The sequence below is a fragment of the Acipenser ruthenus genome, chromosome 22, assembly GCF_902713425.1.
Source record: "Acipenser ruthenus chromosome 22, fAciRut3.2 maternal haplotype, whole genome shotgun sequence".
Lineage (NCBI taxonomy): Eukaryota > Metazoa > Chordata > Actinopteri > Acipenseriformes > Acipenseridae > Acipenser > Acipenser ruthenus.
In genome coordinates, this window is record NC_081210.1 from 8,500,378 (window position 1) to 8,527,349 (window position 26,972).

At 37.5% G+C, this 26,972-nt stretch overlaps 2 protein-coding genes across 4 annotated transcripts in view; both read right to left on the reverse strand.

The window, feature by feature from the left end:
- Positions 1–150: 150 nt before the first annotated feature.
- Positions 151–18,794, reverse strand: LOC117431788 (transmembrane protein 184B-like). Of its 3 annotated transcripts, none has more exons than XM_058995951.1 (10): positions 18,151–18,794; positions 17,753–17,800; positions 16,555–16,803; positions 12,332–12,497; positions 9,522–9,612; positions 8,797–8,872; positions 7,624–7,715; positions 7,215–7,384; positions 6,685–6,882; positions 151–443 (listed from the first exon to the last, which is right to left on the reverse strand). In XM_058995951.1, exons 1-10 carry the CDS (start codon positions 18,166–18,168, stop codon positions 199–201), a joined length of 1,353 nt encoding a protein of 450 aa, XP_058851934.1. In that variant the 5' UTR covers positions 18,169–18,794; the 3' UTR covers positions 151–198. The 3 variants fall into 3 exon arrangements, with proteins under 3 accessions (XP_058851934.1, XP_033908988.2, XP_033908987.2); XM_034053097.3 differs by having other exon boundaries at positions 17,737–17,800; XM_034053096.3 differs by lacking the exon at positions 17,753–17,800.
- A 1,237-nt stretch (positions 18,795–20,031) lies between these two features.
- The window catches only part of LOC117431197 (proteasome assembly chaperone 3-like), a 39,068-nt gene continuing 32,127 nt past the window's right edge, over positions 20,032–26,972 (reverse strand). The window contains exons 2-3 of the mRNA XM_034051909.3: positions 22,272–22,502; positions 20,032–20,650 (exon numbers count right to left, since the gene is read on the reverse strand). Coding sequence (XP_033907800.2) covers positions 20,498–20,650; positions 22,272–22,487 — 369 coding nt within the window. The 5' untranslated portion in view covers positions 22,488–22,502 and the 3' untranslated portion in view covers positions 20,032–20,497. The remainder of the gene's footprint in view (positions 20,651–22,271; positions 22,503–26,972) is intronic.

Genomic DNA, 26,972 nt, shown 5'->3' on the forward strand with positions numbered 1-26,972 from the left:
AAAAAAAAAAAACTTTAAAATATAATAAGCTCAACATAGTTAGGCTACATAATCTTTTATAGTTTACCAAAGCATGGACAGCTATTTCCCCTGATTTCATAGAATATATATATATATATATATATTCTTTTTTTTTGGCATGTGTACATCCTTTGGATAAAGCATCAAGTCACCCAGTAAAATAACACTCCAAAGTGTCTACTGTTCATCATCTGAGGTGATCAGCACGAGTTTGTCATTTTTCTTTGGCCGTTTGGTCTTGTGCACAGTTCGGTGCTGCCCAGGCCTCCCGCTCTGGCTGGGGGCTGTCACGTCCTGGGTGGATTGCTGGGTGTACTGTTGATAGGCAGGGGAGAAGTTGTGAATGGCATCCTGAACCATATCATTGGGGTTCATCGTCTCCTTCAACCCGCTAGAGATGTTCTGCATTGGGGCATTGTTACCTGAAAGGAAAAATAGCAAAACAACAAAATCAATGATAATAATTCCCCACTTGCTATCCTCAGTGGGTTGGGATGAATAATGTGTGGTTCAGCAATATTTTTATTTGAGAGGACTGGAAAACCCCTTTCTTTTATTGGCTAGGTGTATAAAGTAAAGTGAAAAGCAGAGAGGTGGGGAAAGAAATTACAAAATAAAAAAGGATAGCAGACTGTAAAGTATGGCTAAATAAATGATTAAATAGAATTGGACAGATGAATACTGGCCCAAATTAAGAAAATACACAGATCCAACAATGGGAGTGCTGGACATTAAGCAAGATGAACTGCAGGAGGCAGTGTGGCCTTGTGGTTTTAAATGTCTGCCACTGACTTGCAATGATTTAAGGATTTGTCTGTCCATCTGTAAATCTACTTCTATTGTAAAATCACATTTAATATTTCTATTCTGAATACTAGTCCAATGTTAACCCTTTCAACAGTAAATGAACAAAAAATATCCTACAATAACGTATTAAATAATATGAGGATATCCAAGACAGATTTACCTGTCTGTATTTCCTAGACTTGACAAAACACATCTACTGTTAGGTCTTTCTGTTCAACGGAAACATTGTTGTGCAATATCATGATGTTTCTTTACTATTTTTACCTGTTTTCTGAAAGAATGATCTCTGGTATTCCGCTGGATGCCGTGAAGCATGTACACATGTAAATTCTCCTCTGTACATACTGGACATGCATACATTTATTGCAGGTAAAGCAATATGTATGTCTATAAGGCATCAGAGCTACCGTCCTGTCTCCCTCCTACCCTTCCTCTCCAAAACCCTCGAGCGGACTGTACACCGCCAGCTCTCTGCTTTCCTGTCCAACCACTCTCTGCTTGACCCTCTCCAATCTGGCTTCCGCTCTGCTCACTCCACTGAAACCGCCCTCCTGTCTGTCACCAACTCACTTAAGTGTGCCCGAGCTGCCTCTCTCTCCTCTGTCCTAATTCTCCTCGACCTCTCTGCTGCCTTTGACACTGTTGATCACTCTATTCTACTATCATCTCTTGCTGACCTGGGGATCTCTGGCACTGCTCTGGCCTGGTTCTCCTCCTACCTCTCCAACCGCACTTACCAGGTAACCTGGCGTGGAGCAACCTCCACACCTCACCCTCTCTCAACTGGAGTCCCCCAAGGGTCAGTCTTGGGTCCTCTCCTGTTCTCTCTCTACACCCGCTCCCTGGGCCCCCTCATCGCATCCTATGGTTTCTCATACCATTTCTATGCTGATGATGCTCAGATTTTCCTCTCTTTCCCCACCTCTGACTCCACCATCTCCTCCCGTATCTCTACCTGTCTGTCTGCTATTTCCTCCTGGATGCACTCGCATCACCTCAAACTCAACCTCTCTAAATCTGACCTCCTTTTCTTTCCCTCCTCCTCCCCCTCCTCCTCTGATCTCTCTATCTCTGTTCCTCTGGAATCTACCACACTCTCTCCCTCTTCCTCCGCTAAGAACCTTGGAGTCACCCTGGACCCCTGCCTCTCTTATTCCCAGCACATCTCCACTCTGGCACGCACTTGCCGATTCTTCCTGAGCAACATCCGAAGAATCCGACCCTTCCTCACCAACTATGCTACCCAGCTCCTGGTCCAGGCCCAGGCCCTGGTACTCTCCCGCCTAGACTACTGCAACTCCCTCCTGGCTGGCCTCCCTGCGTCCGCCACCCGTCCGCTCCAGCTCATCCAGAACTCTGCTGCCCGCCTGGTGTTCTCTCTGCCTCGCTTCGCCCACGCTACTCCACTACTCCGCTTGCTCCACTGGCTCCTGATCACCGCTCGCATCCAGTTCAAGACTCTTGTACTAGCCTACAGATGCCTTGACCAGACTGCACCCAGCTACCTCCAGACCCTCATCTCTCCCTACACCCCCACTCGACCTCTCCGCTCCGCCTGCACTAGAAGACTAGCTCTACCTCCGCTACGCTCCCCTGCCTCCAGAGCCCGCTCCTTCTCCACCCTTGCTCCCCAGTGGTGGAATGACCTTCCTACAGATGTCAGGACTGCCCAGTCCCTGACCACATTCCGGCGCCTCCTTAAGACTCACCTCTTCAAAGAGCACCTGTAGAACTCCTCTGTTTGTATCCTGGGACACTATCACCCTTCATGTAAATGTGCTTTATTTTGCTCTTATCTGCCCCCTATTTTACTGCATTTAATCCTGTACTTCAGAATACTGTAATCTGCCAAGTGTTTAACCTGTAGTACTTTGTATTTAATCACATCCTGATGTAACTATCACTATTTAATCATATCCTGATGTAACTATCACTATTATCTGCTGCATTATTGAATTGTGGTTTGTCACACCTTGCTTGAACAAAAGTTATTGTATTCTTGCTCTTATTGTATTACTTGTATTGTAACACTTGAAATGTATTTGCTTACAATTGTAAGTCGCCCTGGATAAGGGCGTCTGCTAAGAAATAAATAATAATAATAATAATAATAATAATAATAACACGTTATTTTTATGTAAATTGAAACCATGTGTCAAGTATAAGGTCACTGAAATGGAACACTGGTCTCAGACCCCATTCCATTTGAAAATCCTCATTTACCCTCAACTCGGGGCAGTAACTAAATCTTTCACCCTTGTGTAGGTGGATTAGGGAAAACGAGGAACAAGTGAGGTTATGTGTGGAAATTTGAATAGGAAAACCAGGAAGAAAAGCACACTAGTGATAGAGATATAGCTATAGAAATATAATGCAGGACATTGCAATACACAAAGTGTTTCCTTCAGTTAGAGGACAAATTCAGGATTGTGAAGTCTGTTCAGGGGGGAAAAAAAAAACACGAACCTGTCACACACTTTTAAGGTTATATTTTGTGTCTAAAATTGCATTAATTCACAGATGCAGCTCACTGGCTACTGTCTTAAAAATGCCATACCGTTCCTCTCCAACAGATTACAATTTAGGAACTTATTTAAACAGCCTCCAGAGTCTCTATATGGACGCATCCATAGTTTGAAGTTTGTATGCAGGAAAAGACAGGACTAATTACTATCTGATACAGAATCCTAACTAATAACAGCTTTATCAATCATTTTGAAATACAACGGTATAAATACATGGAAAATATCACAATAACCGACTACTGTTCCAACAATAGTATATGATATGGTGTGGAGGTAAGCGCGTGTGTCAGTGTCTGCACCTCCATGTGGGTCTGTGTGTGTGTTTTATAATGGTTATGTGCTCTCCCTCTTTCAGCAGAATGTAAATACCACTGTTTCTTTCCTTGCAGTACAAATAATTGAGCACCACCTGCAAATGCAGTGCGCATTCCAATTTACTGGGATGGCCAAAGCATTGAAATGAGAAGAAATCTTTCCAGCAGCAGATACAAGGGGAAAAAAAAGTGTTTTATCCGCGCATGGTTTGCCAATTGCCGCAGCGGACCATCTGATGGAGGTAATTCATAAAGCCTCCCCAGACTCTAGTTCCTTTTCGAATTTCAGCTGTCGACGCATAAAGACTTCAGCACTTATTAAGCATGCCCTCTGGCCGGCTGCAGGAAGACCTCTAATTAATGCTCTTATGCACTCAGCCGTTCTTTGTTGATGGATGAAAGCACGCATAAAGGCGACAAGAAAGCTGCAGCATTGCTTATGAGATTTATTTTTCTCTTTTTAGTGTAAATGCCATACTAGTTGAAGGACAGACATTGTTTACTTGTATAAGGCTCGGTTCTACAGCTATGGCCAAATGTTTTGCACCACCCTATAGAATTAACACATTTTGCTTCATAAAGTCAAAAAACCTGCTGAATAATGTTATGTTAACATATTGAATTGCATATCGCTTTCTAGTTTTCCATATACTTAACTAAAAACTGACACATTTTACAATATGTGACATTTCAAAATCTAACATGAAATACTTTTACTACTATTATGGCTTCTGGTAGACTTTGGGATATCATTTTGTAGTTTCTTTGATTACATGATGTTGAATAAGATCATATATTTCTTCCCCCTAAAATTGTCTCAATCCTAGGTTCTGCAAAACCTTTGGCCTTAGCTGTAGGTCCTGACTCCAGTAATGCACCAGTGCAGATAAGATTAAACTGTTAAGTCTCCTTTAAGTTACTTCAAGACAAACATCACTTACATCCCATAAGGTCAGAAATGCTATAAGGTTCAACACTTAGTTAAATATGCTGCCAAATGCCCCTCGCCACAGCTGAATTGCTTTAAACTAGATCTGTATTACAACATGTCAAGAGGTGCCGAAAGCATCAGAAGCAAAGGCTTCCAAAACTACAGAATCCTGCAGAGATCTGACATTTAAAAGCACATTAAGGATATTAGGCGATCATTTTGACTTCGCAGAAAACAGCAGGAACTTCACAGAATGACAAATGATCATAAAGTTAATTTTAATAGATAACAATTGCTTTGCTTCAGAGCACTTCCATTTTTTGACAGTCAAAGATGAAGTACTTTGTTTGTTTTTTTCATATTTACACAATAGAGCCATAGAGATGCAATATCTCAATTACAGAGAACTGTGTCTCTGTTTAACAGGGCAGATTGTGAAGCATAATTTAGAATATAAAAATTTTGCCAGGTTACATTTCTGCTCAAATGTCAGGGATGGAAATTAGAGTCTCGTTACGTAGCAGTTTGAGCCACTCCATGTTGTACCATAAGCTAAAATTAGCCACAGTGGATGAACAACTCTGCTTAACAAGAGATACTGCAGATAAGATCTAAATCCCATGGTGGAAATGCTTTAGCGAGAATACATATTTGCCAGTCTGACAGCCAGTACTACAATTGAAACTCGCCACTTTGATACAACACTCAAGCATTTTACTTCTTGTCAGTTAACCGTAATTCTTGCGGAAACAAAAAACTAGCCCTGGTTTAGTAAAAGCATTTTTTGACCTTCTCAACATGGTGCCTGACTGTGGCAGTTGAATGACTTAATTAATTAAATTGATCAATACACTATGTAATGTTTGAAGAGCTACGAAACCTAAGGCTAGGCTGTTTTTTTGTAAAACTGGACGCCAACAGAACTAGAGCGGTCAATCCATTCAACACTGAAGAAACCATTCAACACTGCAGCTCAGTTATATCTTCTCAAAACAAGACAAAACATTTCTGGGGCGTAGTATTAGAATACAAAAGATTATTTTACATTCATGGCTTTGGATATTTTTAAACCAAGCTTGTTTTTTTCGTGGAGAACGTAAGCACCACACACAGGAGCAGACAAAAGAACTAAACATCAGTTTCTGTTTTTCAACATTTCTATCCACCTTTTGGCATCTGATAGGCTGCACAAGCAATAATTGCTTGCATTTACATTAAGCTGGTGAACAATTCCATAGGTAAAATAAAATAATATAAATAAAAAACTACAGCCTGGCATTATATTATGAAATTTTCCTTCAAACAAATAAAACACAACAAAAGGTTTTTATTTGAAGGAGGAACAAGGCAAATATACTAGAGATGTAATAAACAAGGTATAATTTTTAAACAACCCACCTAGTTCTGACCTCCTACAAAAAATATTTATAGTCCAAGCACTTCATAGAGTATCTACATATAAAAAGGTAACATCCTCACAGAAAAAAACTAAATCAGAAGTTTTATTATTTTTTTTTTTTGTAAACATGGTCACTGTGCAAGGCCACATATGCTATATTTAAGAATAATGGTAGCAGCTTTCATTATCTAGCTGCTCACTCAAGCATGACATTTATTATCTTTGAAGTCGAGAGTATGTTAGGAGAAACTCATTTGAATATATGCCACTATTCAGAAAAAAAAAACAAGGTAGTATCTAGGGTTGCTGCTTAATGCTCAATGCATTTTAATTGAGCAGCTGTCCTTGGTTGAATAGAACTGTCTTACATATCTTGCAACTCATCAAGCCTGACACTGAAAAGTATTTTGCGATACCAGTGCCTTTAGTTTTACAGCCAAACTAAACTCATACGATTAGCATACTAGCTGTGTGGATGGTTTTGCTTTGTAAAACATACTGGTTTGCCTGAACACAAAGATTGCTAAATACATGTGTAAGGTATGGTAGAAAAGCAAGTTCAGGAGCCAACCCTTTAACTAATTCACTGCCAGGATAAACAATAGCAGTGCCCCAGCTACAGTAATGACCATTCTGTAGAGGTGCGCACACACACACCAATGGTAATGTTTATTTTTGAGTTCATACCTGACATTTCATTCTTTTTCTCCTGGTATACATTGTAGGTGAAGGCGTGTCGGAGTGCTATTGCTGCAAAGAACATCTCAATACAGATGATAAAGTTCTGCCAGCCTGCAGCCACCGTCCCAGCCCCAACTTCATGGCCGTCGATTAACAGGGCTTCAGGGATGACACCACACCTCTCTAGGATAGCAAGCAACATACCTGGAAAAAAGCAATACATCAAGACAGTTAAGATTATTATTTTGGTTTTTTTCCCAATCATGCTCTCACATCCAAACAGAATCGGTTCAAAAACAAAACCAAAACACAACCCCAGTAGCATATCAGCCAAACACATTCCTAGAAGAGATGTAAATGCATGACAGCTTGCATGACAACTTGTAACAGACAGTTATTGTATGTAGCGCCATTATACGCTGTATAGGAGATGCATAACACTACTTATCTGAACCATATTTTCTTCTAGCACGTACACTGCAGAAATTTCCAGTTTTCATTTCAATATAGTATTTTTAAAAACGTACAATATTTACCTTGCCAGAAAGAGAGGAAAATCACTGATTTTATGGTCAGGAATTTTAACACAGGTTCGAAAGGGCGGAGCAGGTCACTGGTGGCGAAGTAGAACAGAAACAGAGAGTAGAGCGACAGGCTCACTGAGAAGTTATAGATGATGCTGATGTAGAGGAAGCCACCATTAACACTGAGAAAGGAACAAAACAGTTAGCAATGGGCATTACAGTAACAAAAAACAAATATTTGCAAGCACAACAATTCTTTACAAAGGAGGTCATAGGTAGAGCACTGTCAAACACTGGCTGCAAAGAAGCTAATGAAGCTACAGTATCTGTGGAATTGCATGGCATACAATTCAGAAATCTTGAAATGAATGAACATTGCAAAGTAATACAAAATAAATAAGAAATAAATGTTTCCCCTTACTTAAAGTCTCCATCATGGTATTTCCCAAATGCTTGCAATATGATGGTGATGACGGCCATAATGGGTTTGATAACACAGAACTGAAGGGTTGCCTGAAATTCAATAAAAGACGAAAAAGCAAGACCATTACCAAATCAAGGCGTGGTGTTCAGTAGGACAGGTGGGCTATGGCAAAGACGAGGGTTACAATTAAGATTTCAAACAGAGGGACAGAACTTAGTCGGCTTCGTTTAGCATTGGGCAATTTGTTTAGGAACCAAAACAGTAAGTATCCTTCAACGGATTCTAAATACCATCTAAATGCACCAGATTCTTTGTTTAGCAGACTTAAGAATGTCAATACAATGTTTAGTGTTACAAAACATCACTGTTAATTTGCATTTTAAATAATCTATAGTTAAGAATAATTTAAAATCATAGATTTGTTTCACTGTATTTAAAACAGCAGCTTTTGAAGTAGCTTTCAAGATAATATAAAAAGAAGTCAACAAAGTCATTTTCAAATATCAATCATTTTCTACTTTATTAATAATTGGGAATATGAGATTAGTTTGAAATACATGACACATACAAAGTGCATCTTATCTCGCCTATTTCTCAATAAGTTATTCATATTCATTCTCTAGACAATTCTTGAGAAAACCCTTCAAAAATAATTTAGATCACAGTAATAGAGCCAACCGTTCCTGAATTTCAATCCTCTCTGCAAAGAATGTCAACCGACAACTCATTATTTCACTTTGAATACACCAACGGGATGCAATTTGTTTTACAAAAAAATATGAAAGAATAGAATAGTAGTTATTAACCATTACTGTTGCACTGAAAATATTACTACGATCTGGCTAAGAATGCATGCACGCCCTATATTTACTTTAGACGACGCCTCTAATGAAGTGCCACCTGTCTGCGATGCTGTACATTTCTCACTGCCAAGAATAAAGCACAACAGATCATTTACAAGACAGTTCTGGGAAAACAAGTGCACTCAGGAAACCAAGTTAGCTCTCACTGTACACCTAATTCTACAACTATAAAATACATAAACTTTCACGTCAGTACAGAAATGACCTCGCAAAGATTTGTGTGTTGAAGGCGGTACAGATCTTTTTTTTATTTAAGTGGCCATGGTGTACATGTGTCAAAAGAACCAAGCACAATATATGTAACAACCTGTTTGCAGAAACGCAGAAATCCAATTGAATAACTAATTCCTCCCAAACAGCAGGTTCCGTAAAAACAGCTTGACCTATGTATATTAAAAAAAAAAAAAAAAAAAAAAATCTGTATTAAAGATTATCGTTACTCATGATCATATAATTAACTGTAACACACTGGCTCTTCCTATGCCAATAGTGTATAATCTCACTGGCATCTATACATTTACAGCATGACTATTTGTTTATTTGGTCATAACTAAATTGGCATATTGTCATTAGTGAATTTAACAAGCCAAGTTTATAGATAAAATCCAGATGGGCCTTTGTTTTTTGAAGCTACTTCTCTGATAGCTTAAATACCCATTAGCTACATATCACAAAATAAATAAATGGAGAATAACGTGTGGATACTTGGTCACTCTCCACTAATGGGATGCCTCTAAGAGACATGGAAACAAATCGAGCCTTCTAACCAAATTAACAGAAAATGAGCCTGTTTCTCCAACAGCAGACACAGCATGGTGTAGCGACTGTGAAAAAGCTCTCATAGTAATTCATCTCTCCTTGTGGGAGTCATTGGCGTGGGTTTAGAGAGCTCCACAAAGGGAAAGTCAAACAATTACATGACAGAAAAAAAAGAATGAGATAGAAAGAGAGCTAGATTGATAAATATACTGTACAAAATGAAAATATACTGCATCCTACATTTCTAAAATTAAAACACACAAAATGACTCACTGAATGGGTTTCCCTCTGATTTCCGACATAATCGCACTCTCCCCTCCAAGATACTCAAAGGACAGACTGAGGAAGTTATAAATTACGAATGCTGTAAATGAAAAGAAATTAGTTCAACATCAAATATATTTTGGTACATCTGAAGATTCTTGTGAAAGTGAAGACCTAATTTCCATTTAAATAAATATAACAGAAGGACTTCAAATGCATTGTCTTCATCATATAGTAAATGTACCGCAAATACAGAAACAAATATTAGAATAAACAAATGTGTTGTTTTTTTGCAGTATTATAAGTACTAGAAAAAACATCATTTGTATAAAAGTCTGAAACAAATTAAACCCATTCTAGCATGATTAATTTGTGGGGCAATGGGTTTAAGTTTATTCACAAGACATTTATTTATTGTAATATCCTGTTTATGCAGATTATACAATTTTATGCATAGGTTTCATTACAACCATCTAAGAATGAGCACATTTTAAAATATTTATACATTTAAAAAAAAAATCCATGCTCATCCAAACACTATTAATATTTTCTTCCTGTTAATTTCATTATCATAATAAGCATGTGCTGAAGACATCAGATTGTCTATGACCCGATAATCCCCTGTAATCTCTTGTTATTATTTAAAGTGGACTTAGTTAAATCTTATGCTGGGATTGTAAATGCACAGACACTTTCTTCCAGCACAGCTACCAGGAAATACAGAGATAATATCAGAGCAATTCAGTACTATTTCCATTTAATTTGCATTAAAAATGTTAGTGGAGAAAGCAGCATCACAGTAAATCTCTTTAGACACAACATAGCGACAATTTCTATACATGTAACTTTAGGATTTGGGAGCTAAGCAAATACTATTTAAACTAAGAGCAATTTCATATAACTCTTACTCCGATTACAGACAATACTTAATGCATGATTCACCAATATAATTAAAAATGTTGGTAATCTTTCCCAAAATTGTGCTCATTGGAGCAGTATCATATAACAGCCACAACACAGTACTCTGTTACAATAATCAAAAAGAAAATGGTTAAGAGGATTTCCCAATTTGAATTCAAAACCGTGACGTGGATTCTGTAATTAAAACCTGAATTAAATCGCTACGTGTGCAATCTTTGTCTATGGGAGAGGCCTGCATTCCTATCTCCTGCACAACATTCAGATCTTTCAGTCTTATCATTTACAATAATTTAATCAGCACTTAAAATTAAATATACCACATTTAATGCTGAACAGTAAAGTTTCTATATATTTTATTTTTATGCAATTCTGGGAGATTACAATTGTCATGCTTTACTAAAGTAGAAGTCACCCATCCAGATAGGGGTTATATAGGGGTCACAGCTAAAATTACCTCTTGCTGAGCTTGTGGACTGAACTTGGGTGGTTTCCACCATATGACTTCATAATTGCATCAACATATTCAAACACTAAGCACCACTGGGCCAGCTGTTATGCAATACCAGACATTATATCATAACACCCTTTTAATGTGTTATGTGGTGGCTCCCTTGAACACAAGGCTAATGCAACAGGGTTTACCTTATTAGCAAGAAGAAACACATCTTCTTGTATCGCATATGGCAACAATACAAGTTTTTCAATTTCAAATTCAGCACACTTTGTTAGTTTTGCTAGCGTAGCAGTATGTACTACAATTTTGCATGTGTTTTTAATTCAATCTTTGGAAGCATGTTTAATTAAGCCATGCAATGGAATCTGTACATATTTTAGACAAGAAGTTTAAGCCTAGAGATACACAAGAGTTATACATCTGGCATGTCATATGACGGGGTATATTATGGGACTGCTGACAAAGGTAATGACTCCTTAGGAAGCGTTACTATGGGCAGAAATGCACAGCACACCTAGCTTTCAATGACTACAACAATAAAAAGACAAGCACAGACCAGGCTTAACTGGTTTCCTCGCCCTCTCTACATTCCTTACTTGCTTAAAAAAAAAAATTCACAAATATCTGATGAAACTGAAATGCAACACGTCACATAAAAGCAGTACAGTTTTTATTTTTTGTAGTCTAATTTACAAACAAAACCTGTTTAAATCCTAATTTACAAACATAACCTTTTTTTTGGTTTGTTTATTCTGCTAAACACTTATCCTCAAATGAGCACAACCTTTAAGCAACTGGCCAAATAATTAAATACAATTTGTAGTCCTTTGTTAAAATTCTGGTATTTAGTAGTCGCTTGGTTGAATGTCTGTTTTCTCAGAATGATACATATACATTGACAAAAATGCCCCCACATGCCAGGTTTATACAAAATTGTTTCCCCCAAGAACACAGCCTTCAATAGCTCAGCCAATCTGTACTGTGAAAAGCAGGTCAAATGAGATCCATATATAGATACAGTATGTGTGATACATTGACGTAACAAATGTCCAAGCAAGATATAGCCTTTCTTAACTAATCCAGTCCAGAGTAGTTAAAAATAGGTTACCATGACTGGCATTTACAAGCATGTAACAACCATTTTCAATACATTGGTGAGTGCTAGTACTGTATATTTACAAATCACATTTCACAAAAGATGTTACACATGCAATCTTCAAAGCTTCAAAAAAGTATCCCTTGCTTTTCCAAAAATAAATAGTGCAAAGTTTGTAAAAATGGAAAATGATTTTCCTCTTCAGCGGATTAAACCTGTAAATGCATATATACCAATAACTTCATATTTGTTTTTACTATTTGTATTTTGAATCCTTTCTTTCCAATTATTGTTTCATATATGTTTGTGGGCCACAGTTTTATATGCTCCAATAAGATTGATATTTACCTTCGTAGCAGTCCCGTACCGAGTCGAAATAAACATAGTACTGATCGTTGCTGATAAAAAGAAGGCTGAGCCAGGAGTCAAAGGCATAAATTGGAACAATAAAGAGAATTCTAATGATGTAGCGCTGCTCGTTCGGAATGCTGTAATACCGTAGATGCATGTAGATCTGTAAAATAAATGGAAAACAATACTGTCAACCATGATCTGAAAATCAATTTCATCTAGGGAGGAATATAAAATTATAGATCCTAAACAAACATACACTGCTTAATCTCTTAATTAAAGCTGTAATAAAGTCTTGAAACAGCACAGGTGTTGTAAATACATTTGTTTTTATTTTTTAATTACACAAACCCATTGGTTCCAGTGTGGTGTTTTGTCAGAAGTAATTACAAGTGAATACAATTTAAAAACTCATCTAGTAAACTTTCTCTTGTGGTGTGATCATAGACAACAGGATCAGTTCTGTTTTTGTAACAAATAGCATAGCAAAGTTCAATCAGGCAAACAGTTGTCAAGATACGTGTTCACAAATAAACATCAAATCGTACAAAAGCGGATGATCTTGAGCTAGATTGCAAGTTTGATCACTTCTATGAAGAGGCCTTGATATTCAATAGAGATTGGAAATGGAAAAGGAAATGGGATGAGACAGCTCATTTTATACCTGCTTAATTCATATTTCCAAAGTGTCCATTTACAGTAAAAGTCGACATATCCTAGCACTTATTTACTCGTCAGCACCATACCTTTCAAACTTCAAGCACAGAGTGATTAAATGCTCATAACAGCCAGTTTACTTGTAAGCCGCAGGACTGACAACAGCAGAGACTGCACCGACAGTGGTAAATGAAGGTCGCTCATACAGTACAGATCTGCTAACGTTTTTCAACTCTACTACCCTGGAGAGAGTTCAGAGGCCATAATCAACCAATTTTCAGCATCTCTCAGAGATGACCCAATACTGCCACTTTGGCCAAGTACAATTAATGTCTAGATGGGGGGGGGGGGCAAGCTTTTTTTCATATAATTAAAGGAATAAAGGAGGAGTATTTTCTTTTCTTCTTTTTTTGGTGGTGGTGGGGGGGCATTTAGTTTTATTCAGATTTTTCTTCCATTGGAGGGCTCCAAAATAATTTGCACTAACAGTATTACAAAAAGTAATTTACAAAAAAGTTACTGGTAAATTTTGCCTGGACTTTGTAGACAATTGGTACCAATCCAAGTTCGCATTAACGAGAATTCACTGTACCTGCTTATGATGAATTGGTATGCATACTTAAAACTTATCCATACGGAAATCCCAATAGGATCACTTCTGAAAGTGATGCTGCTGATGCTTGTAATAAAGGTAGGTGCATTTGGTTTAACGATGAGCTAATCTTTCTTGTATTCTTCCTCACTCTGACACAGTGGAGAGAGTTAACTAGCAAGTACTGCTGATACTGCACAGCAACAAGTACTAGCCTCTATCAAAACCATCAGTGATGACAGACATATTGCTACTTGAGCATGCTCTGGATTCAAAAACCCATTACAGTACTAGATGAGAAGCGAACAGGACAGGGTGAAAAGGGTCATTTGCTAGAGCCCGCTTATTCAGCCACTTAGCAACCCAATTTCATTCAGACACATCTACAATTTAGGCTCACTTCTTGTCCTTTCAACTTATTTCGCTGAGTGCATAAACTTTACACCCTAGGTAGACAATGCTTCAGCATCCTTGAAGAAGGTTCTGCTGTATAAATATCATTATAATTTGTGGAGCGCAGATGGAAATTTTCTTAAAATTAGTTCAGTTTCAAATTTCTTGCCAGCTCCATTTATTTAGACACGACTTAATCAAATCTCTTTGGATAAAATTACCTTTTTAGAAGCACTGATTTTGGTGCACATAAATACAATTAACTTTTATCATGAACAGAGTTCATGTACTTTACTCAGTTATTCCATCTGCAGAGTAACAAAAATCCACAAAGTAATTATTATTATTATTATTATTATTTATTTATTAGCAGACACCCTTATCCAGGGCGACTTAAATATATTTATCTAAGCAAAAAAAACCAACAGCATTCTAAAAAAAAACAGAAAGACTTAATTATACAAGCTCTACATTTAACAAAAAAGGACAGGGGGTATTAGCGGATCACCCTGACGCAGCTTCGGGGCCAAGGAACGATGTGCTCGATCAATCACCGGTGGCTTATCAAAGCTCCCCTCACCAAGTTCAGTAGTCACCACATATAGGAACACCTCCTAAGGAGAACACTTCGCCTAAGGGGAACACCCTTGTGGTGAAATTAATTCCCCCCCCCCCCCCCATTTACAGCTAAAGGAACAGGAACTTAAAGGAACACCTTCTTGGCACCAATAGCGATTAGTGGATACAGTACTGTACGCGAGAGTGTCTTGAGGGACAATGATTGGTTTATTAAATCTTCCCAGAACTGCCGTCATATCATTGAATTATTACTGAGTCTACTGTACCTCTGTGAAGAAAGATGCTATCAAAAGGTAGCTGGCCTAGACCCTTCCAGGATTCAAATCACCCTGACGTTCTGCCTGTGTGAGCAATTTTCCAGATTATCCAGTTTCAGCTTCATTTTTGTATTTGTACAGGAAAGAGTATAGTGACTGAACAGATGTGAGATGATCGTCAACATCCATTAACGAGTGCTCCATATCCTTAAGCTTTTGCCCAAGATTAAACTGTGGTTTGTAGTGCATATACTGAAGACCAAAGCTCTGCGAGGAACTTGGTCCGGAGCTCCCGGATCGAAGCCAGAACTCGGTGGTTGATTCAGTCAGATTACGTTTCTCTCTACTTTTGGACATACTTCAAATAAGCCAGGTCTGTATACTGAAGGTCACTTAATCGGAAAGCCATGGTACAGTTTTATAAAAACTGGGTTGCTAGTAAAGAAAAAATAATAATTTTGTGGAGCAGTTTACACACAAGTCCTACTCCTTGCCCATGCGCACGTCTCTCTGTCATAAACTCAACATTTAAACAATGTCAATGAATAGTCAAATCTACAATGCTAGACATTTACATTACCTTAACTGGAAACACACAATTAGAGATAGCAATATAAAGACAAAATAGATCACTAATATCTAAATGTAGATCTAAAAATGCAAGGATAGATAGATAGATAGATAGATAGATAGATAGATAGATAGATAGATAGCTTTGGCAGTGTTCTTGCAGTCTTTCAAATAAATATTTTTGACTTTTCTGCAACTTTTCTTTTAACACAAGCATGTTTTGTGTGCAGTGTGGATGCTAAGGCGTCACCACAATCTAGTGCACCTGTCTATTTGCTAAACCTGGAGCAGCTGTCCTGGAAACTACTGATACCAAGAACCATTCAATCAGTAACTGACTTGTCACAATGGGGGATGTTATTCTCAAAGCGAGTGTAGATAACAAGTCTTTCCCAACCACACATGCCATACAGAGGAGGATATATGGAAAGAGTTTGCTTTTAGTTTATTTAAATCTGATTAGCATGATTGACGATCAGAAAATGTACATTCTCTAAGGGATTATTTCCAGGCTAAATGAAAGCCTTGATATATTTTCAAAAGAATGGTGATATACAATATAGTTTTACATAGGAAGAAAAAATAATACTACAACAGTGACGACTTAATCCATTAGGAAAAAGTAGTGTGCCTAGTACCAGACTGGCACAACACGGCATGCACACTGCTAACAAACTGTTCAGTGTTCTTGTAATACAGTGCATTTTTACAAGGGGCAACACAGAAGACAACTATGACTGGCACTTAAACAGATTCCTTTGCTTGATATTAATGCCTGTAGCTCAGAGGCAAAGCAACCCAAATCCTGTGCTGTGTACAAAAGGTAAGGCAACGATTTTAAGCAATTGTATCACGAGACACATTTTCCTGTTGACTTTAGAAAATGTTAGCTATCTGAGCCTTGAAAATTCACAGGCTACAAATATGCGCCTGTGTCTTATGGACAGTAGGTCAGCAATGGGGCAGCAGTGTGGAGTAGTGGTTAGGGCTCTGGACTCTTGACCAGAGGGTCATGGGTTCAATCCCAGGTGGGGGACACTGCTGCCTCGAGCAAGGTAATTAACCTAGATTGCTCTAGTAAAAACCCAAACGTTCAATCAGAATTTGAAAGCTAAAACTATAAGAAACGAAATCATAATAAAGTTGTTTGTCGTCCCCTTCCAACCTCTTACCTGGTGACAGGTGAGCAGCAGTGCTGACCACACAAAGATCCCAGACAGCCCTTGAGCCGCCGCTGTGTTCAGAAAGAGCCGATCCCCAGTGATGGAGGTGTTTCCCGACCGTAACAATGTTGCATTGCTAATGTCTGTAGAATTTGAAAAAGGAGATGAACGCTGAGAGCTTGCGTCACCTAAAACTCTTGCAGCTGATGAATTCCGAATCAAGGTGCTTGTTAACATTTTCTCACCAGTACTGTTCATCTGTGGGGGAAAAAAATAAAGATTGAGTTCTTATTACTGTTTTTATTTAAACATACTATAATACACAACACTACAGGTTTATCAAGACTAAGTATAGTGTGGTAAGAGACTTTTCCTCTTTGCTCTGTTGCTAAAACTATTTTGAATGAAGGCCACCCTTTATTAAAAAGTGTTTTGCATACCTGTAGAAATACTGCAGGGTTTTTTTTTTATTTCTTGATAAACCTAGTTGAATCTCTAGTCTAGTTTGTGGAAGATACTCTAGCAAGAAGAGGACTTTTAAAGCTGACAATTATAATAAACTTAAAATAGGCTGGTCTATGTGTGTGTAATTATATAAACTCAATAAACAAGGTGATCTAGCTATTTCTGGAAGGACTATATCATATCTCATATCTACACTCAGGAGCTCAATGTTCGTCACTTCTAAGAAGTCAAAGTCAGTTTTAAAGAGTGTAAAGTGTCTACCACAACACTCTCCATGAATAGGTGATGCAAAAGGCTGTCCCTAAAATACGAAGCACTGAATCTTTAAGCATATTGTTGAAATAGACCAACATATATATTATATACACATACATACATTCACACATCTACGTGTTGTGTAGAGTTAAAGAGACGCATAGCTATAAATGCACTGGTTGTATTTCTGACATGCGCACAAACTTTGCAAGTCATAATGTAGGCAAAACATTCTATAGAGTGAATACTTTTTTTTTTTTTTATCAGGTGTATCTGGGGTCGGTGTTTTATTAAGGAGCAAGTATCATTGCAGTTAATAAGAAATATTGACACTATTTTACAAAAATGGCTACACAAGACTTATTCTGAAATACACACAGCCAACACCGGAATTCCCTAAGAAAATTTAGCAGACGACATATTGTCCCACAATAATTTCTTAATAGTCAACTCTAATTTAAAAGATTTTACCTTTAACCAAACGCACCATCCTGTCAGGCCATTGGGCGTGTGCTAAATGGCATGCCCAAGATCTCTATATTTGAAAGTAAAATTTAGAAAGTAAATTCAGTGCCAGAATGCAAATTAAGGCAAATCTTTTCAGGTTGAAAACTGATCGGTTACTATAGCACAGTACAAGCACGCGCTTAACAGGGTACACCAAGACACCAGGCCATTAATAATGCACATCTTATTATCAGGGCATTTATTAAAAAATAAAAATAAAAAAAATAGCAGTAACTATTTACAACATTTAAATGACTATACATTAATGTTTTGATTTTCTGTATGTCCCCACCCAGCTGTTTCAAACACTTAATATTTTATCTATATAATATTTTTATTAAGAAAAAAAACATTTGTCTGTATCGTGTTAAAACTTACCATTAATTGTATTGACATTGCCAGATTCACTGGCAAAACACAGCTTGTTCTGACTTAGGCAGGAGCTTTTTCTTTCTTTTTTTCAACCCCAGATTAGTTTTAAACGTAACTGAATCCCGGAAAAATATGTCGATATGTCTCTTTGTAGTTTTACTTGGTCAGAATTCCTCTGGGAAAATCCAAAACTAATTTTAGGCGAAAGTGGTATAAAGGTCTTAAAACTCCAACACCATGTAACAATGTATCATCACATGCGACATGTCAAACGTTTTTAAAAAAAAAAAAAAAATAAAATAAACTTTTGACTTAAACCCAAACTTCCAGGCTTACAAAGAGTTAAACGGGTGCCATTTGTCTTTTAAATGGCTTCCTCCTACACGGGTCGGTGTCACTTCTTTCGTGTTTATTAGTTTAAAAAGTCTTTGCTCAAAATGCAGAAACCTAGCAAGATTAAAGTCTTGTGGGCCAAACGTGCGCTTATTTTTATTTTTCTTCTCAACAGCGGTTCACCAACATTAAAATGCTTTTAGTTTGCTCCATGTACAATTTCATTACAGCTCTCCACAGTCACTCCCAATCCTTCTTGCTTTACCTGTTACAAACAAACGAACATAGGTGCAACTGGGAAACACCCTAATCATGTGACATTAACTATAAAGCCTTTGACACGTGACACAACCACACTTCGTCACGTGCCACAGGTATTATGTCACCTTAGCCCAAATAAACAAACAGTCATCAAAGAACTTCGTGATTTTAATTACACGTGTCTGGTTGGGAACTGTAATATATATATATAAAAATTATTTTGACTGAAGAGTATATATATATATATATATATATATATATATATATATATATATATATATATATATATATATATATACTCCAGTCAAAATAATGTGTGGTCTATTAAAATGAGATGTTGTGTAATACCAATGTATTTATGCATTTAGCGATCAATAATACTATGAATATGCTTTGCCATTCACAAATGCAAGAAACCAACACCAAGTCAACCTTCCCTAAAATGTTTCCCTAAATAAATAAATAAATAAATATTTTATTTTAGTGGAAGCAAATCCTAGTGTTTCATCACAGTACAATTGTTTAATCTTACACAAATTCTTGTCGGGCAAATTTCCAGTTTTACACATGGTTGCGTTGGTACCAGAAAAGCATTACCAATACTTTTCAATATAATGTCTGACTATATTAATGTCAGAATTTAACGCATATGTTTTTGCTCATATGGTGAGGCAAAAAGTACTATAAAATGTTCCTCTTAACATCCAGCAATTAAGAAGCAATGACATCAGTACACCTATATCAGTACATAATGACCTTTGGACATGGGATGAGATTGATTTAAGCTCTTACCACTATCAAATATGAGTATTATTTTCTGTTTCAGTGCATTTAAAGGAAATGGTTATCCATGCTGGCTCCAGTGATAAGAACAAGGGAACATTTTTATATATAGCCAGCAGTATACATAGTGCTTTTATTTTCCAGAAATGTTTTTGCCAGTATTATTCTTTAGAAAATAAAATGCAGATCACAATAAACTACATTATGCTGTTGTAGAGTTCAAAATTAATTCCATTGCTGGTTCTACTTTTTGTGATATGTCATAAAATACAAGAGGTAACGACAAGCATACAGAAATATAGAAATATCTTCTGGATAAACATTTGCACTACTACATTCATCAAATGCTTTACAGGATTAATATGAATGTATAGAGAGTAATACACCCACATCTCCATACATACAGCATGCTTTGCACTAGCAAATGCTGTATTTCACATGCAACACGTTTAAGTTATGAAGTGAACACGGTCAAAACAAGAGTCAATGGGTTAATAAAAGTGTCTTTATTGTATACATTTTTTTTTATGGCACCAAGTAATAAAGCTGCAAACATAAAAAATTTAAAAAGCCAATTAACCTGCAGAAAAGTTTTTAACTAATAAAAATAAGTGTTGCCGTTTTACTGCAGGCTACTTGGTTAGTTAATTTTAATTGCTGACCAGCAGCTGCAACAATGATGGCAACATAGTGGTGTAACATGCAGTTATACCACTATATTTACAAAGAGGATTTTAAGTCTATTGGCAGATGCTTTGGCACTTAAAATACTCTTATGTCTTGTTACACACCAGGGGCTGCATCACATGCTTTTATGATAATTCACCTTCAAGTTTATGCAAGTTTGTTTGCACAGAGCATCAGAGGTGCCTAAATTTAGGCTTGTCAGTGATGTCAACAGCTTCACTTCTGTCTCCTGGCTAATTGGTTCCTCGGGCCCCAGAGTCTTTGGTATCACGTCCTACTTGATGTCTTGTTACCAGACTTGACAGCTTTTGATCATCTCTTTCATGGCTTTTATGCCTTCAATGTTGATCTTTTTGAGGGCCAGTGCCAGTAGGACAGGTCTGTTCCCTGATGCTTGAGAGATAAAAGTCACCAGGTTTTTGTCATAGACATGTGTCAGACCCTGTGAATAAAATATCACATACCTCAGGTTAAAACAACAGCATAGGATTATAAAACTTGAATAGAATAGCATACTGTGTTTAATTTGAAAAGATTTTTATCCCAATTTCCCATTGTGGCCAGTTATTTATCATATCACTAGTACAGTATGGGCACATGAGAACAATAATTATCCTTTATCTTTATAAGTGGAACGAGGACAAGCTAAGTTAATAAAACTAAGAAATACAAACAAACATACAGGCTTAGCACAGCCTGAATGTCTTAAGCCAGAAGATTACTCAAATCGTGTAAACAGTGGTACCGAAATTCTGCTGTAGACCAAGTTTCATTTTGCCGGCTTACTTGCTTATTGGTAGTGTTCCGCGTTTTAGGTTTTTATCTTTAAAACAATTTTCCGGGAATTTTTATTTTATATTAAAATAGGGATACAAATCGGTAAAAAAAATTGTTTTTAATTGAAACATCGGTAAAAATCAGGGGGCATAATCTCAGTATACACACCTTACATGTGGAATCTGATGCGTAGCAGTTCTGGTTTCTGATTAATAATGTCCCTGTCATGTATGATGACAGGGAATCTGTGCAAATCGAAGCCACATTTTCCCAAGTTAACTGGTACTTTGTGAACATTTGGGCAATCTCTGTGCTGACGGAAATAGTATCTGGTATGAACATGACATCAGCACAAAACAAGCCAGGTTTATTCGCCTCTAAATCATAAAAAGAAAAGGAAATTGACAGAACTGGGTGCTGCAAGCCATTGGGAGATGGGTCAAAAATCACAGTGGACATTTCTATCAATGCATATAAGTTTGCCAACTAAAGCATCACCATTTTCTGTGAAATATTTACGATTAAGATTGTCGGCGTTAGGCAGTGTTTAACTGATGGACAGACAGTACTGTCGCACGAAGTCACCAGCAATACATACCTCTGCAATAAACAGTGGCTGTCCAGCAAAGCACAGCGCTCTGACAAACTCGTTAACAGTCATTCTGTGCTTTATTTTTATTAAATTGATTGCTTTTCTCTCTTTGATTGGCCAATATAATCAGGTGATAATGTGTTTGTGAAGTGACAAGAGAATCACGTTTGAACGTTACTTGTCCTGACATCTAAACGTCTGCTGTATCCTAGGATACAGCGTAGGTCTGCTTATTACAATGTCGGAGTCAAAATAAAACAGCATTTTGATCAAAATAGTGTGTATTTCCTAGAAAATAGTACTGGGAAAATATTGAATAATAAACAAAAATCGGGTATAAATCAGTAAAAACCGATATCCAGTTTAAAAAAAATCCTGCAATTTCTGGGGAAAATTTTGAATAAACCTGAAATGTGGAATACTACTTATTGGTAACGAAATGTGAGGCAATTTTTAATCAGCCAGTAATTCCTACAGAGAGGCTTGTATTATATTGAGTACTTGCCACGTGTCTGTACTACAAATACTTTTTAGGATGTTTTAAAGTATTTGTGTTCCTTATCTTGGAATGCACAGAATGCAAACAGTAATTTATAAATATTTTAGAGACATGCTATGCTATTGCAGTCAGATTTCATGCAATCAAGCCTCATATCAAAAAGGTCAACAATAGCAAGGTCAAGTTGCAGCTTACTTCATCTTTCCCTAGCAGCACTTTTGTGGTGAACAGGGGTTTGCTGATGTCACTGAATGTCGCATCGGGCAGCAGAGATATTATTGTCCCTATCTTTCCATACTGTGTGAGCACCACAAGGATGTGGTTGCTGAACGCTGTGCAGACAACTTGTGTGAAGATGCCATTGATCAGTGCCTCTTTTTGCCTGGAGTTGATGATGGGTTCAGCTGCCATGGTCAACGTTCAGATCTGTTTTGAAACACAGCACATTAGAAAAGCCATGAGTTAAAACATAACCCAGTATCCACTAGTTCGATGCAAGCATTTTGCATGGAATTGATGCAAGCATTGAACTGATAAAAAAAAAATACATTTTTAAAAATCAATAAGGTAAATAAATCCCAGTTGGTCCCCAGAGTCCCATCACAACTGTCTTTGTGCTGCAGCTGGGCCGTGTCCATTCTGTTTCATTTGCCTATCCAAAAGTTTTAACACACAATTAAGAGGAGCACTGGAACTGGAAAGTGACCCTCTGTCTAGCAGAATGCATTCTGGGTGTGACCGCAACTTCATTCCTATAGATTTTCTTTGGAACGAGCAAATATTTCAGACAATGCATTGCTACAGAAACTAAATTGCTGCTGCTTCCTGGTGTCAAATCAATTCTCATGTAACCGAATCTCACTCCAATGGTCTAACTGCAAGGGTACAGCAGTGGTATTTGAAATGTCAGCATTTCCTGAATTAATTTGAGAAAAGGGTAACCAGCACAAAACAGGGGGCAAGTGATTACATATTTTAGCGGGAGCAGTGAAAATGGTACGCTATAGTGGTGAAAGCAGTTTAACCACTGGGCTACATCTTTAAATTTAATTGAAAAAGAATGCCTACAGTTAATGTGTTTGGTGTGCTGTATGTCAAAATGCTTTAGCAACAGAATTACGCAGCATCTTAAAAAATGTTATGTTTTAATTGTATATTATTACCGTATCAGCTTTTAGAAAAACAAATCTTCATGTCATCACACAAACATGTATTAAAATAAAACTGCAGCGCCCTCTGTCTAATCAGTATCCTTACCTACTACCGCCAACAGCTGGCTGAGTAAACCACTGTGTTGCGCCGGGCTAAAAGGCCTTTCTCCTTCTTGCTAACAAGACTGTATGATTTAGAGGAAGAACAGCAATACGTGCTTACGTTTTCCTTGTTTCTGCTCTAAAATGCACAGTCGAATGTTGAACTTTGTACAAAAGCGAGACAAATCGTACAATCTGCAGCGTACGTCTCTCTCTGCCGACTGCAAGGCACTGTATTATTTTTTACCTCGTGAGTGTAACTCAGAACACAAAACTGCCGGTCCTACAGAGTGCAAGAGTGATGTAAATCCAATAAACATTGGTGTTACCGCCCGCTACTTTGTTAATGTACCAAAACTATTGCGAGGGTTCAGCTACAACGAACAAACAAACACAAACTTTGCACATTTGTGTAAACTGTGCCAAAGGTGCAGTCAGTATGGTTTATTACATCCTTCTGAATAACGACAATAAATCATGCGTTTGATAAGGCTTTAATATCTTGACTATGAGTTTATATTCAAGTTTTACAGTACACAATAGGTAACATCAGTAACTTCTGCATTGTTTCACCGTTCACGCAAACGTACAATTTCATAAGAAAAAAAGTCACTAAGTCTTAAAACATTTTAGCTGATGACCTGTGCATAGCCCTCTGCTGGAAACACTTGGTACTGCAAGCCAACTCTGCTGTTAAGGAATAAGCGAATAAGCACTTTAATGATTTTAGGCAATTAAACTAAGTACTGACTGTACTGTAACTGTTTTGTGACAGACGCAAGCAGAATGTCAGGATTGGTTTCTTCTCGGCTTGTTGCAGAGTTATCTCTAAAATCCAGACTTTCCATGGCAGGATTCCACCTTTTTTTTCTCACCACAGACTGCACACTGTAAAATCCATTAATAGCAGCAAAATTGGGAGCGCATCCACACCATCAACATCAACACAGCCAGCAGCGTCAATAATTATTTTGTCTGTAAATAATTAGGCTGCTGGTTGCAACCACAAGTAGAAAAATAAGCAGACTCAGTCAAATGGTGCTGACTATGGCATTACCATGACTGTAATAACTCAGATTGCTATGTAATACGGTTTTATTTGCGCGTTCACACTGTGGTTTGTCATTTAGTATCACTAAGATTATTATTGTGAGTTATTGTGTATTACGATCGTTTATTTTGTTTATTCGCTATTTCATTAGTGTTTGATCACGACGTTAATGCATGTGTGAATATGTCATTTGTTTTGTGTTCCTTCCTCGACATCCGTGCCTTGAGTGAATGATCCTGCTGAATTTCAGATCACGCAGTACGATGATGAACAGCTGTTCTCAGATCGTGAGCAAAATGGCATCGGAAGCTTTGATGTCAGTTTCCGCTTGCGGCATAGTTAAAACAACAAACCATGTTGGAAATAAAGAAAAACGGAGAGGGCAGAAAATAAAACGCACCTGTGCGGTTTGTTTGTTGGTTGTTGTTTTTGTGTGAGATATCGCGTTACCTTTGGTGTTTTGTCTTTTTAATTCTGGTTTTGTTTTTGTCAATCTAACAGGTTGCGGACTTCATGTGTCGCCAATGGCGGGAAAGAGAAAGCACATTTATACTCCTGGACCTTGTTACGTGAGCAAGAGAAATGAACACGATTTTAATTTGGCACATTACCTCTTATAAAGACCCCCTTCCCTTTTGAAAGGTCAGTCACTCGTGCATATTTACTCAAGTTCATCCTACATGCACAGACATTCATCGGCAGAACTGATATATTGCAGGCAGTGTTAATCGCTGAAATCTTCATTCCAGGAATACTACATCAGAACCATAAAAATCCTCAGGTTTGCAAAGCTTATACTATAGTGCTCGAAAGAATATTTTTTATCTTCCGTGTTGTGTTTACTAAAATAAGTAATTGTTGTGTATGCCGTGTAACGTTTAAACGATAGCGGTCGTCCATGATGGCTCTACCATGTGACTGATAGTAGAGCTATCATCGAGAGGGCACTATCCCTATTAGAAAATGATTTTTACTAAAGAAAAACACACTAAAACCTAGATTTACCTTGAATTTGGACTAATTCGTTGGGTACCTTTCCGCTGAGTAAAGACGAAGAAATTAGGCCAGAACATTTTTTTTAAAATAAAGAACAAGGATGATATGCATATAAAGAGAAAAACAATTCGTTTTTATTTAGTAAATCGATTTTTATTTTTTATGAGCTTGTTTGGGTTTATATATAATCAGGACATTGCCTGAGAAATGAACGGATCAATTACTGAACAGTTGGAGTCTGAACTACCAATACAATCTCTCATTAAATACCACTCTAAAATGCCTCCTAACCATGTTTCTACCTTCAGCCAAAGCATTTCTTTCCTGAATCTATGGAATGGAGCAATATTACTGAACTGTCCGGGTCTCACTTTGTTGTTGTTGAAAGATGTTGTGTCTGTGCTCCAGTCGAGCTAAGTCTGTGATTGGCTCTCGGCAGTTGCAGATACAGGATTGGTTGCTTTCGTTGATACAAAGTTTTGATTGGCTAGTTTTGGTGGATAATAAAACTTATTTGGACCAATTGTGTGTTTGTTTAGTATTTACTGTTCAGTAGATGTGAACTATGCTTAAGTACAGCGAGTCAAAAAGAAAGCCAGCACTTAGGTGGATTGATTTTAAATTTGATTCACAGTTGGTGCTGAGACGTTCCAGCAGTCATCTACCGTCTGTTAGAGACCGCTAGAACTGGAAGCTGATTGGCTGATGCTACTGATACATGATTTGAGAGGTCAGAATACAATTCTACATAAAGTAGTGCTAGGATAAATATTCAAGGGTAATGGCTGTTATAATATACATAAAGATAAATACCTCTAGTTCCCCAGTAAAAAACTAATTTTTCAGTATGCCATTGTAAACAAGATGTTACATCTCAATTGAACATTCTTGAGATAAATTGAAAGTTGTTATTGAAAGCAATTGCAATGTTATTGAAAGACTATTTTCTTAGGTAGTAGACCTCCTATAACCTGAGATCAGATGCACTCAGCTCTGTAAGCTAGCTGTAGATTTGAGTTGTTGTAAGGGGTTGTGACAGAGCGAATGAATCCTAGTCAACAATCTCCTTCCCAACCTGTGAGGGCGCTGTACAACAGGAACAGTGTGCCCCGTACTGGATGGTTTGGCAGTTCATTCCAGGGTCAGTCAGAAGCCAGCCATCCAGGAAAGGGGCGGAGGCACAATGCCAGAAGTCATCGCCCTCATGCGGTACACGATGTGTCAGTCTCAGGGGGGATGACGATGCAGTCTGTTTTGTTTTGGTTAAAAGCAAATGGACCGAACAAGTATAACCGTGAGTGCTGTACTTTGTTGTGTGTCTAATCTGTTTATTTATTGCCTGAACATTGCCTTTGTTTATTATTATTTTGGGACTGAAACCCAGTATTATTTCGCTGAGCAAACTACACGTTGGTGTGTAGTTGCCAGTGCTGCTATTGAACTGTGCCAAACCACGATACAGATAATAAAAGAACTGTTTGCACTGTGAATTCTGTCTGTGTGTTATTATTAGAGCACTGAATCACCTCTACACCTGCACATTACTAACCACTTTGTTGCTGGGGTCAATACCCCATGTTGTATTAATGGTCAATA

What these genes read in the sequence shown, in the direction of transcription:
- LOC117431788 (XM_058995951.1), bottom strand. An exon ending in CCCAATGGCCTGACAGGATG is followed by an intron (nt 16,804 to 17,752) that starts GTGCGTTTGGTT and finishes TTTCCCCCACAG; the next exon opens with ATGAACAGTACTGGTGAGAA. An exon ending in TTTCCTCTCTTTCTGGCAAG is followed by an intron (nt 6,883 to 7,214) that starts GTAAATATTGTA and finishes GCTTTTTTCCAG; the next exon opens with GTATGTTGCTTGCTATCCTA.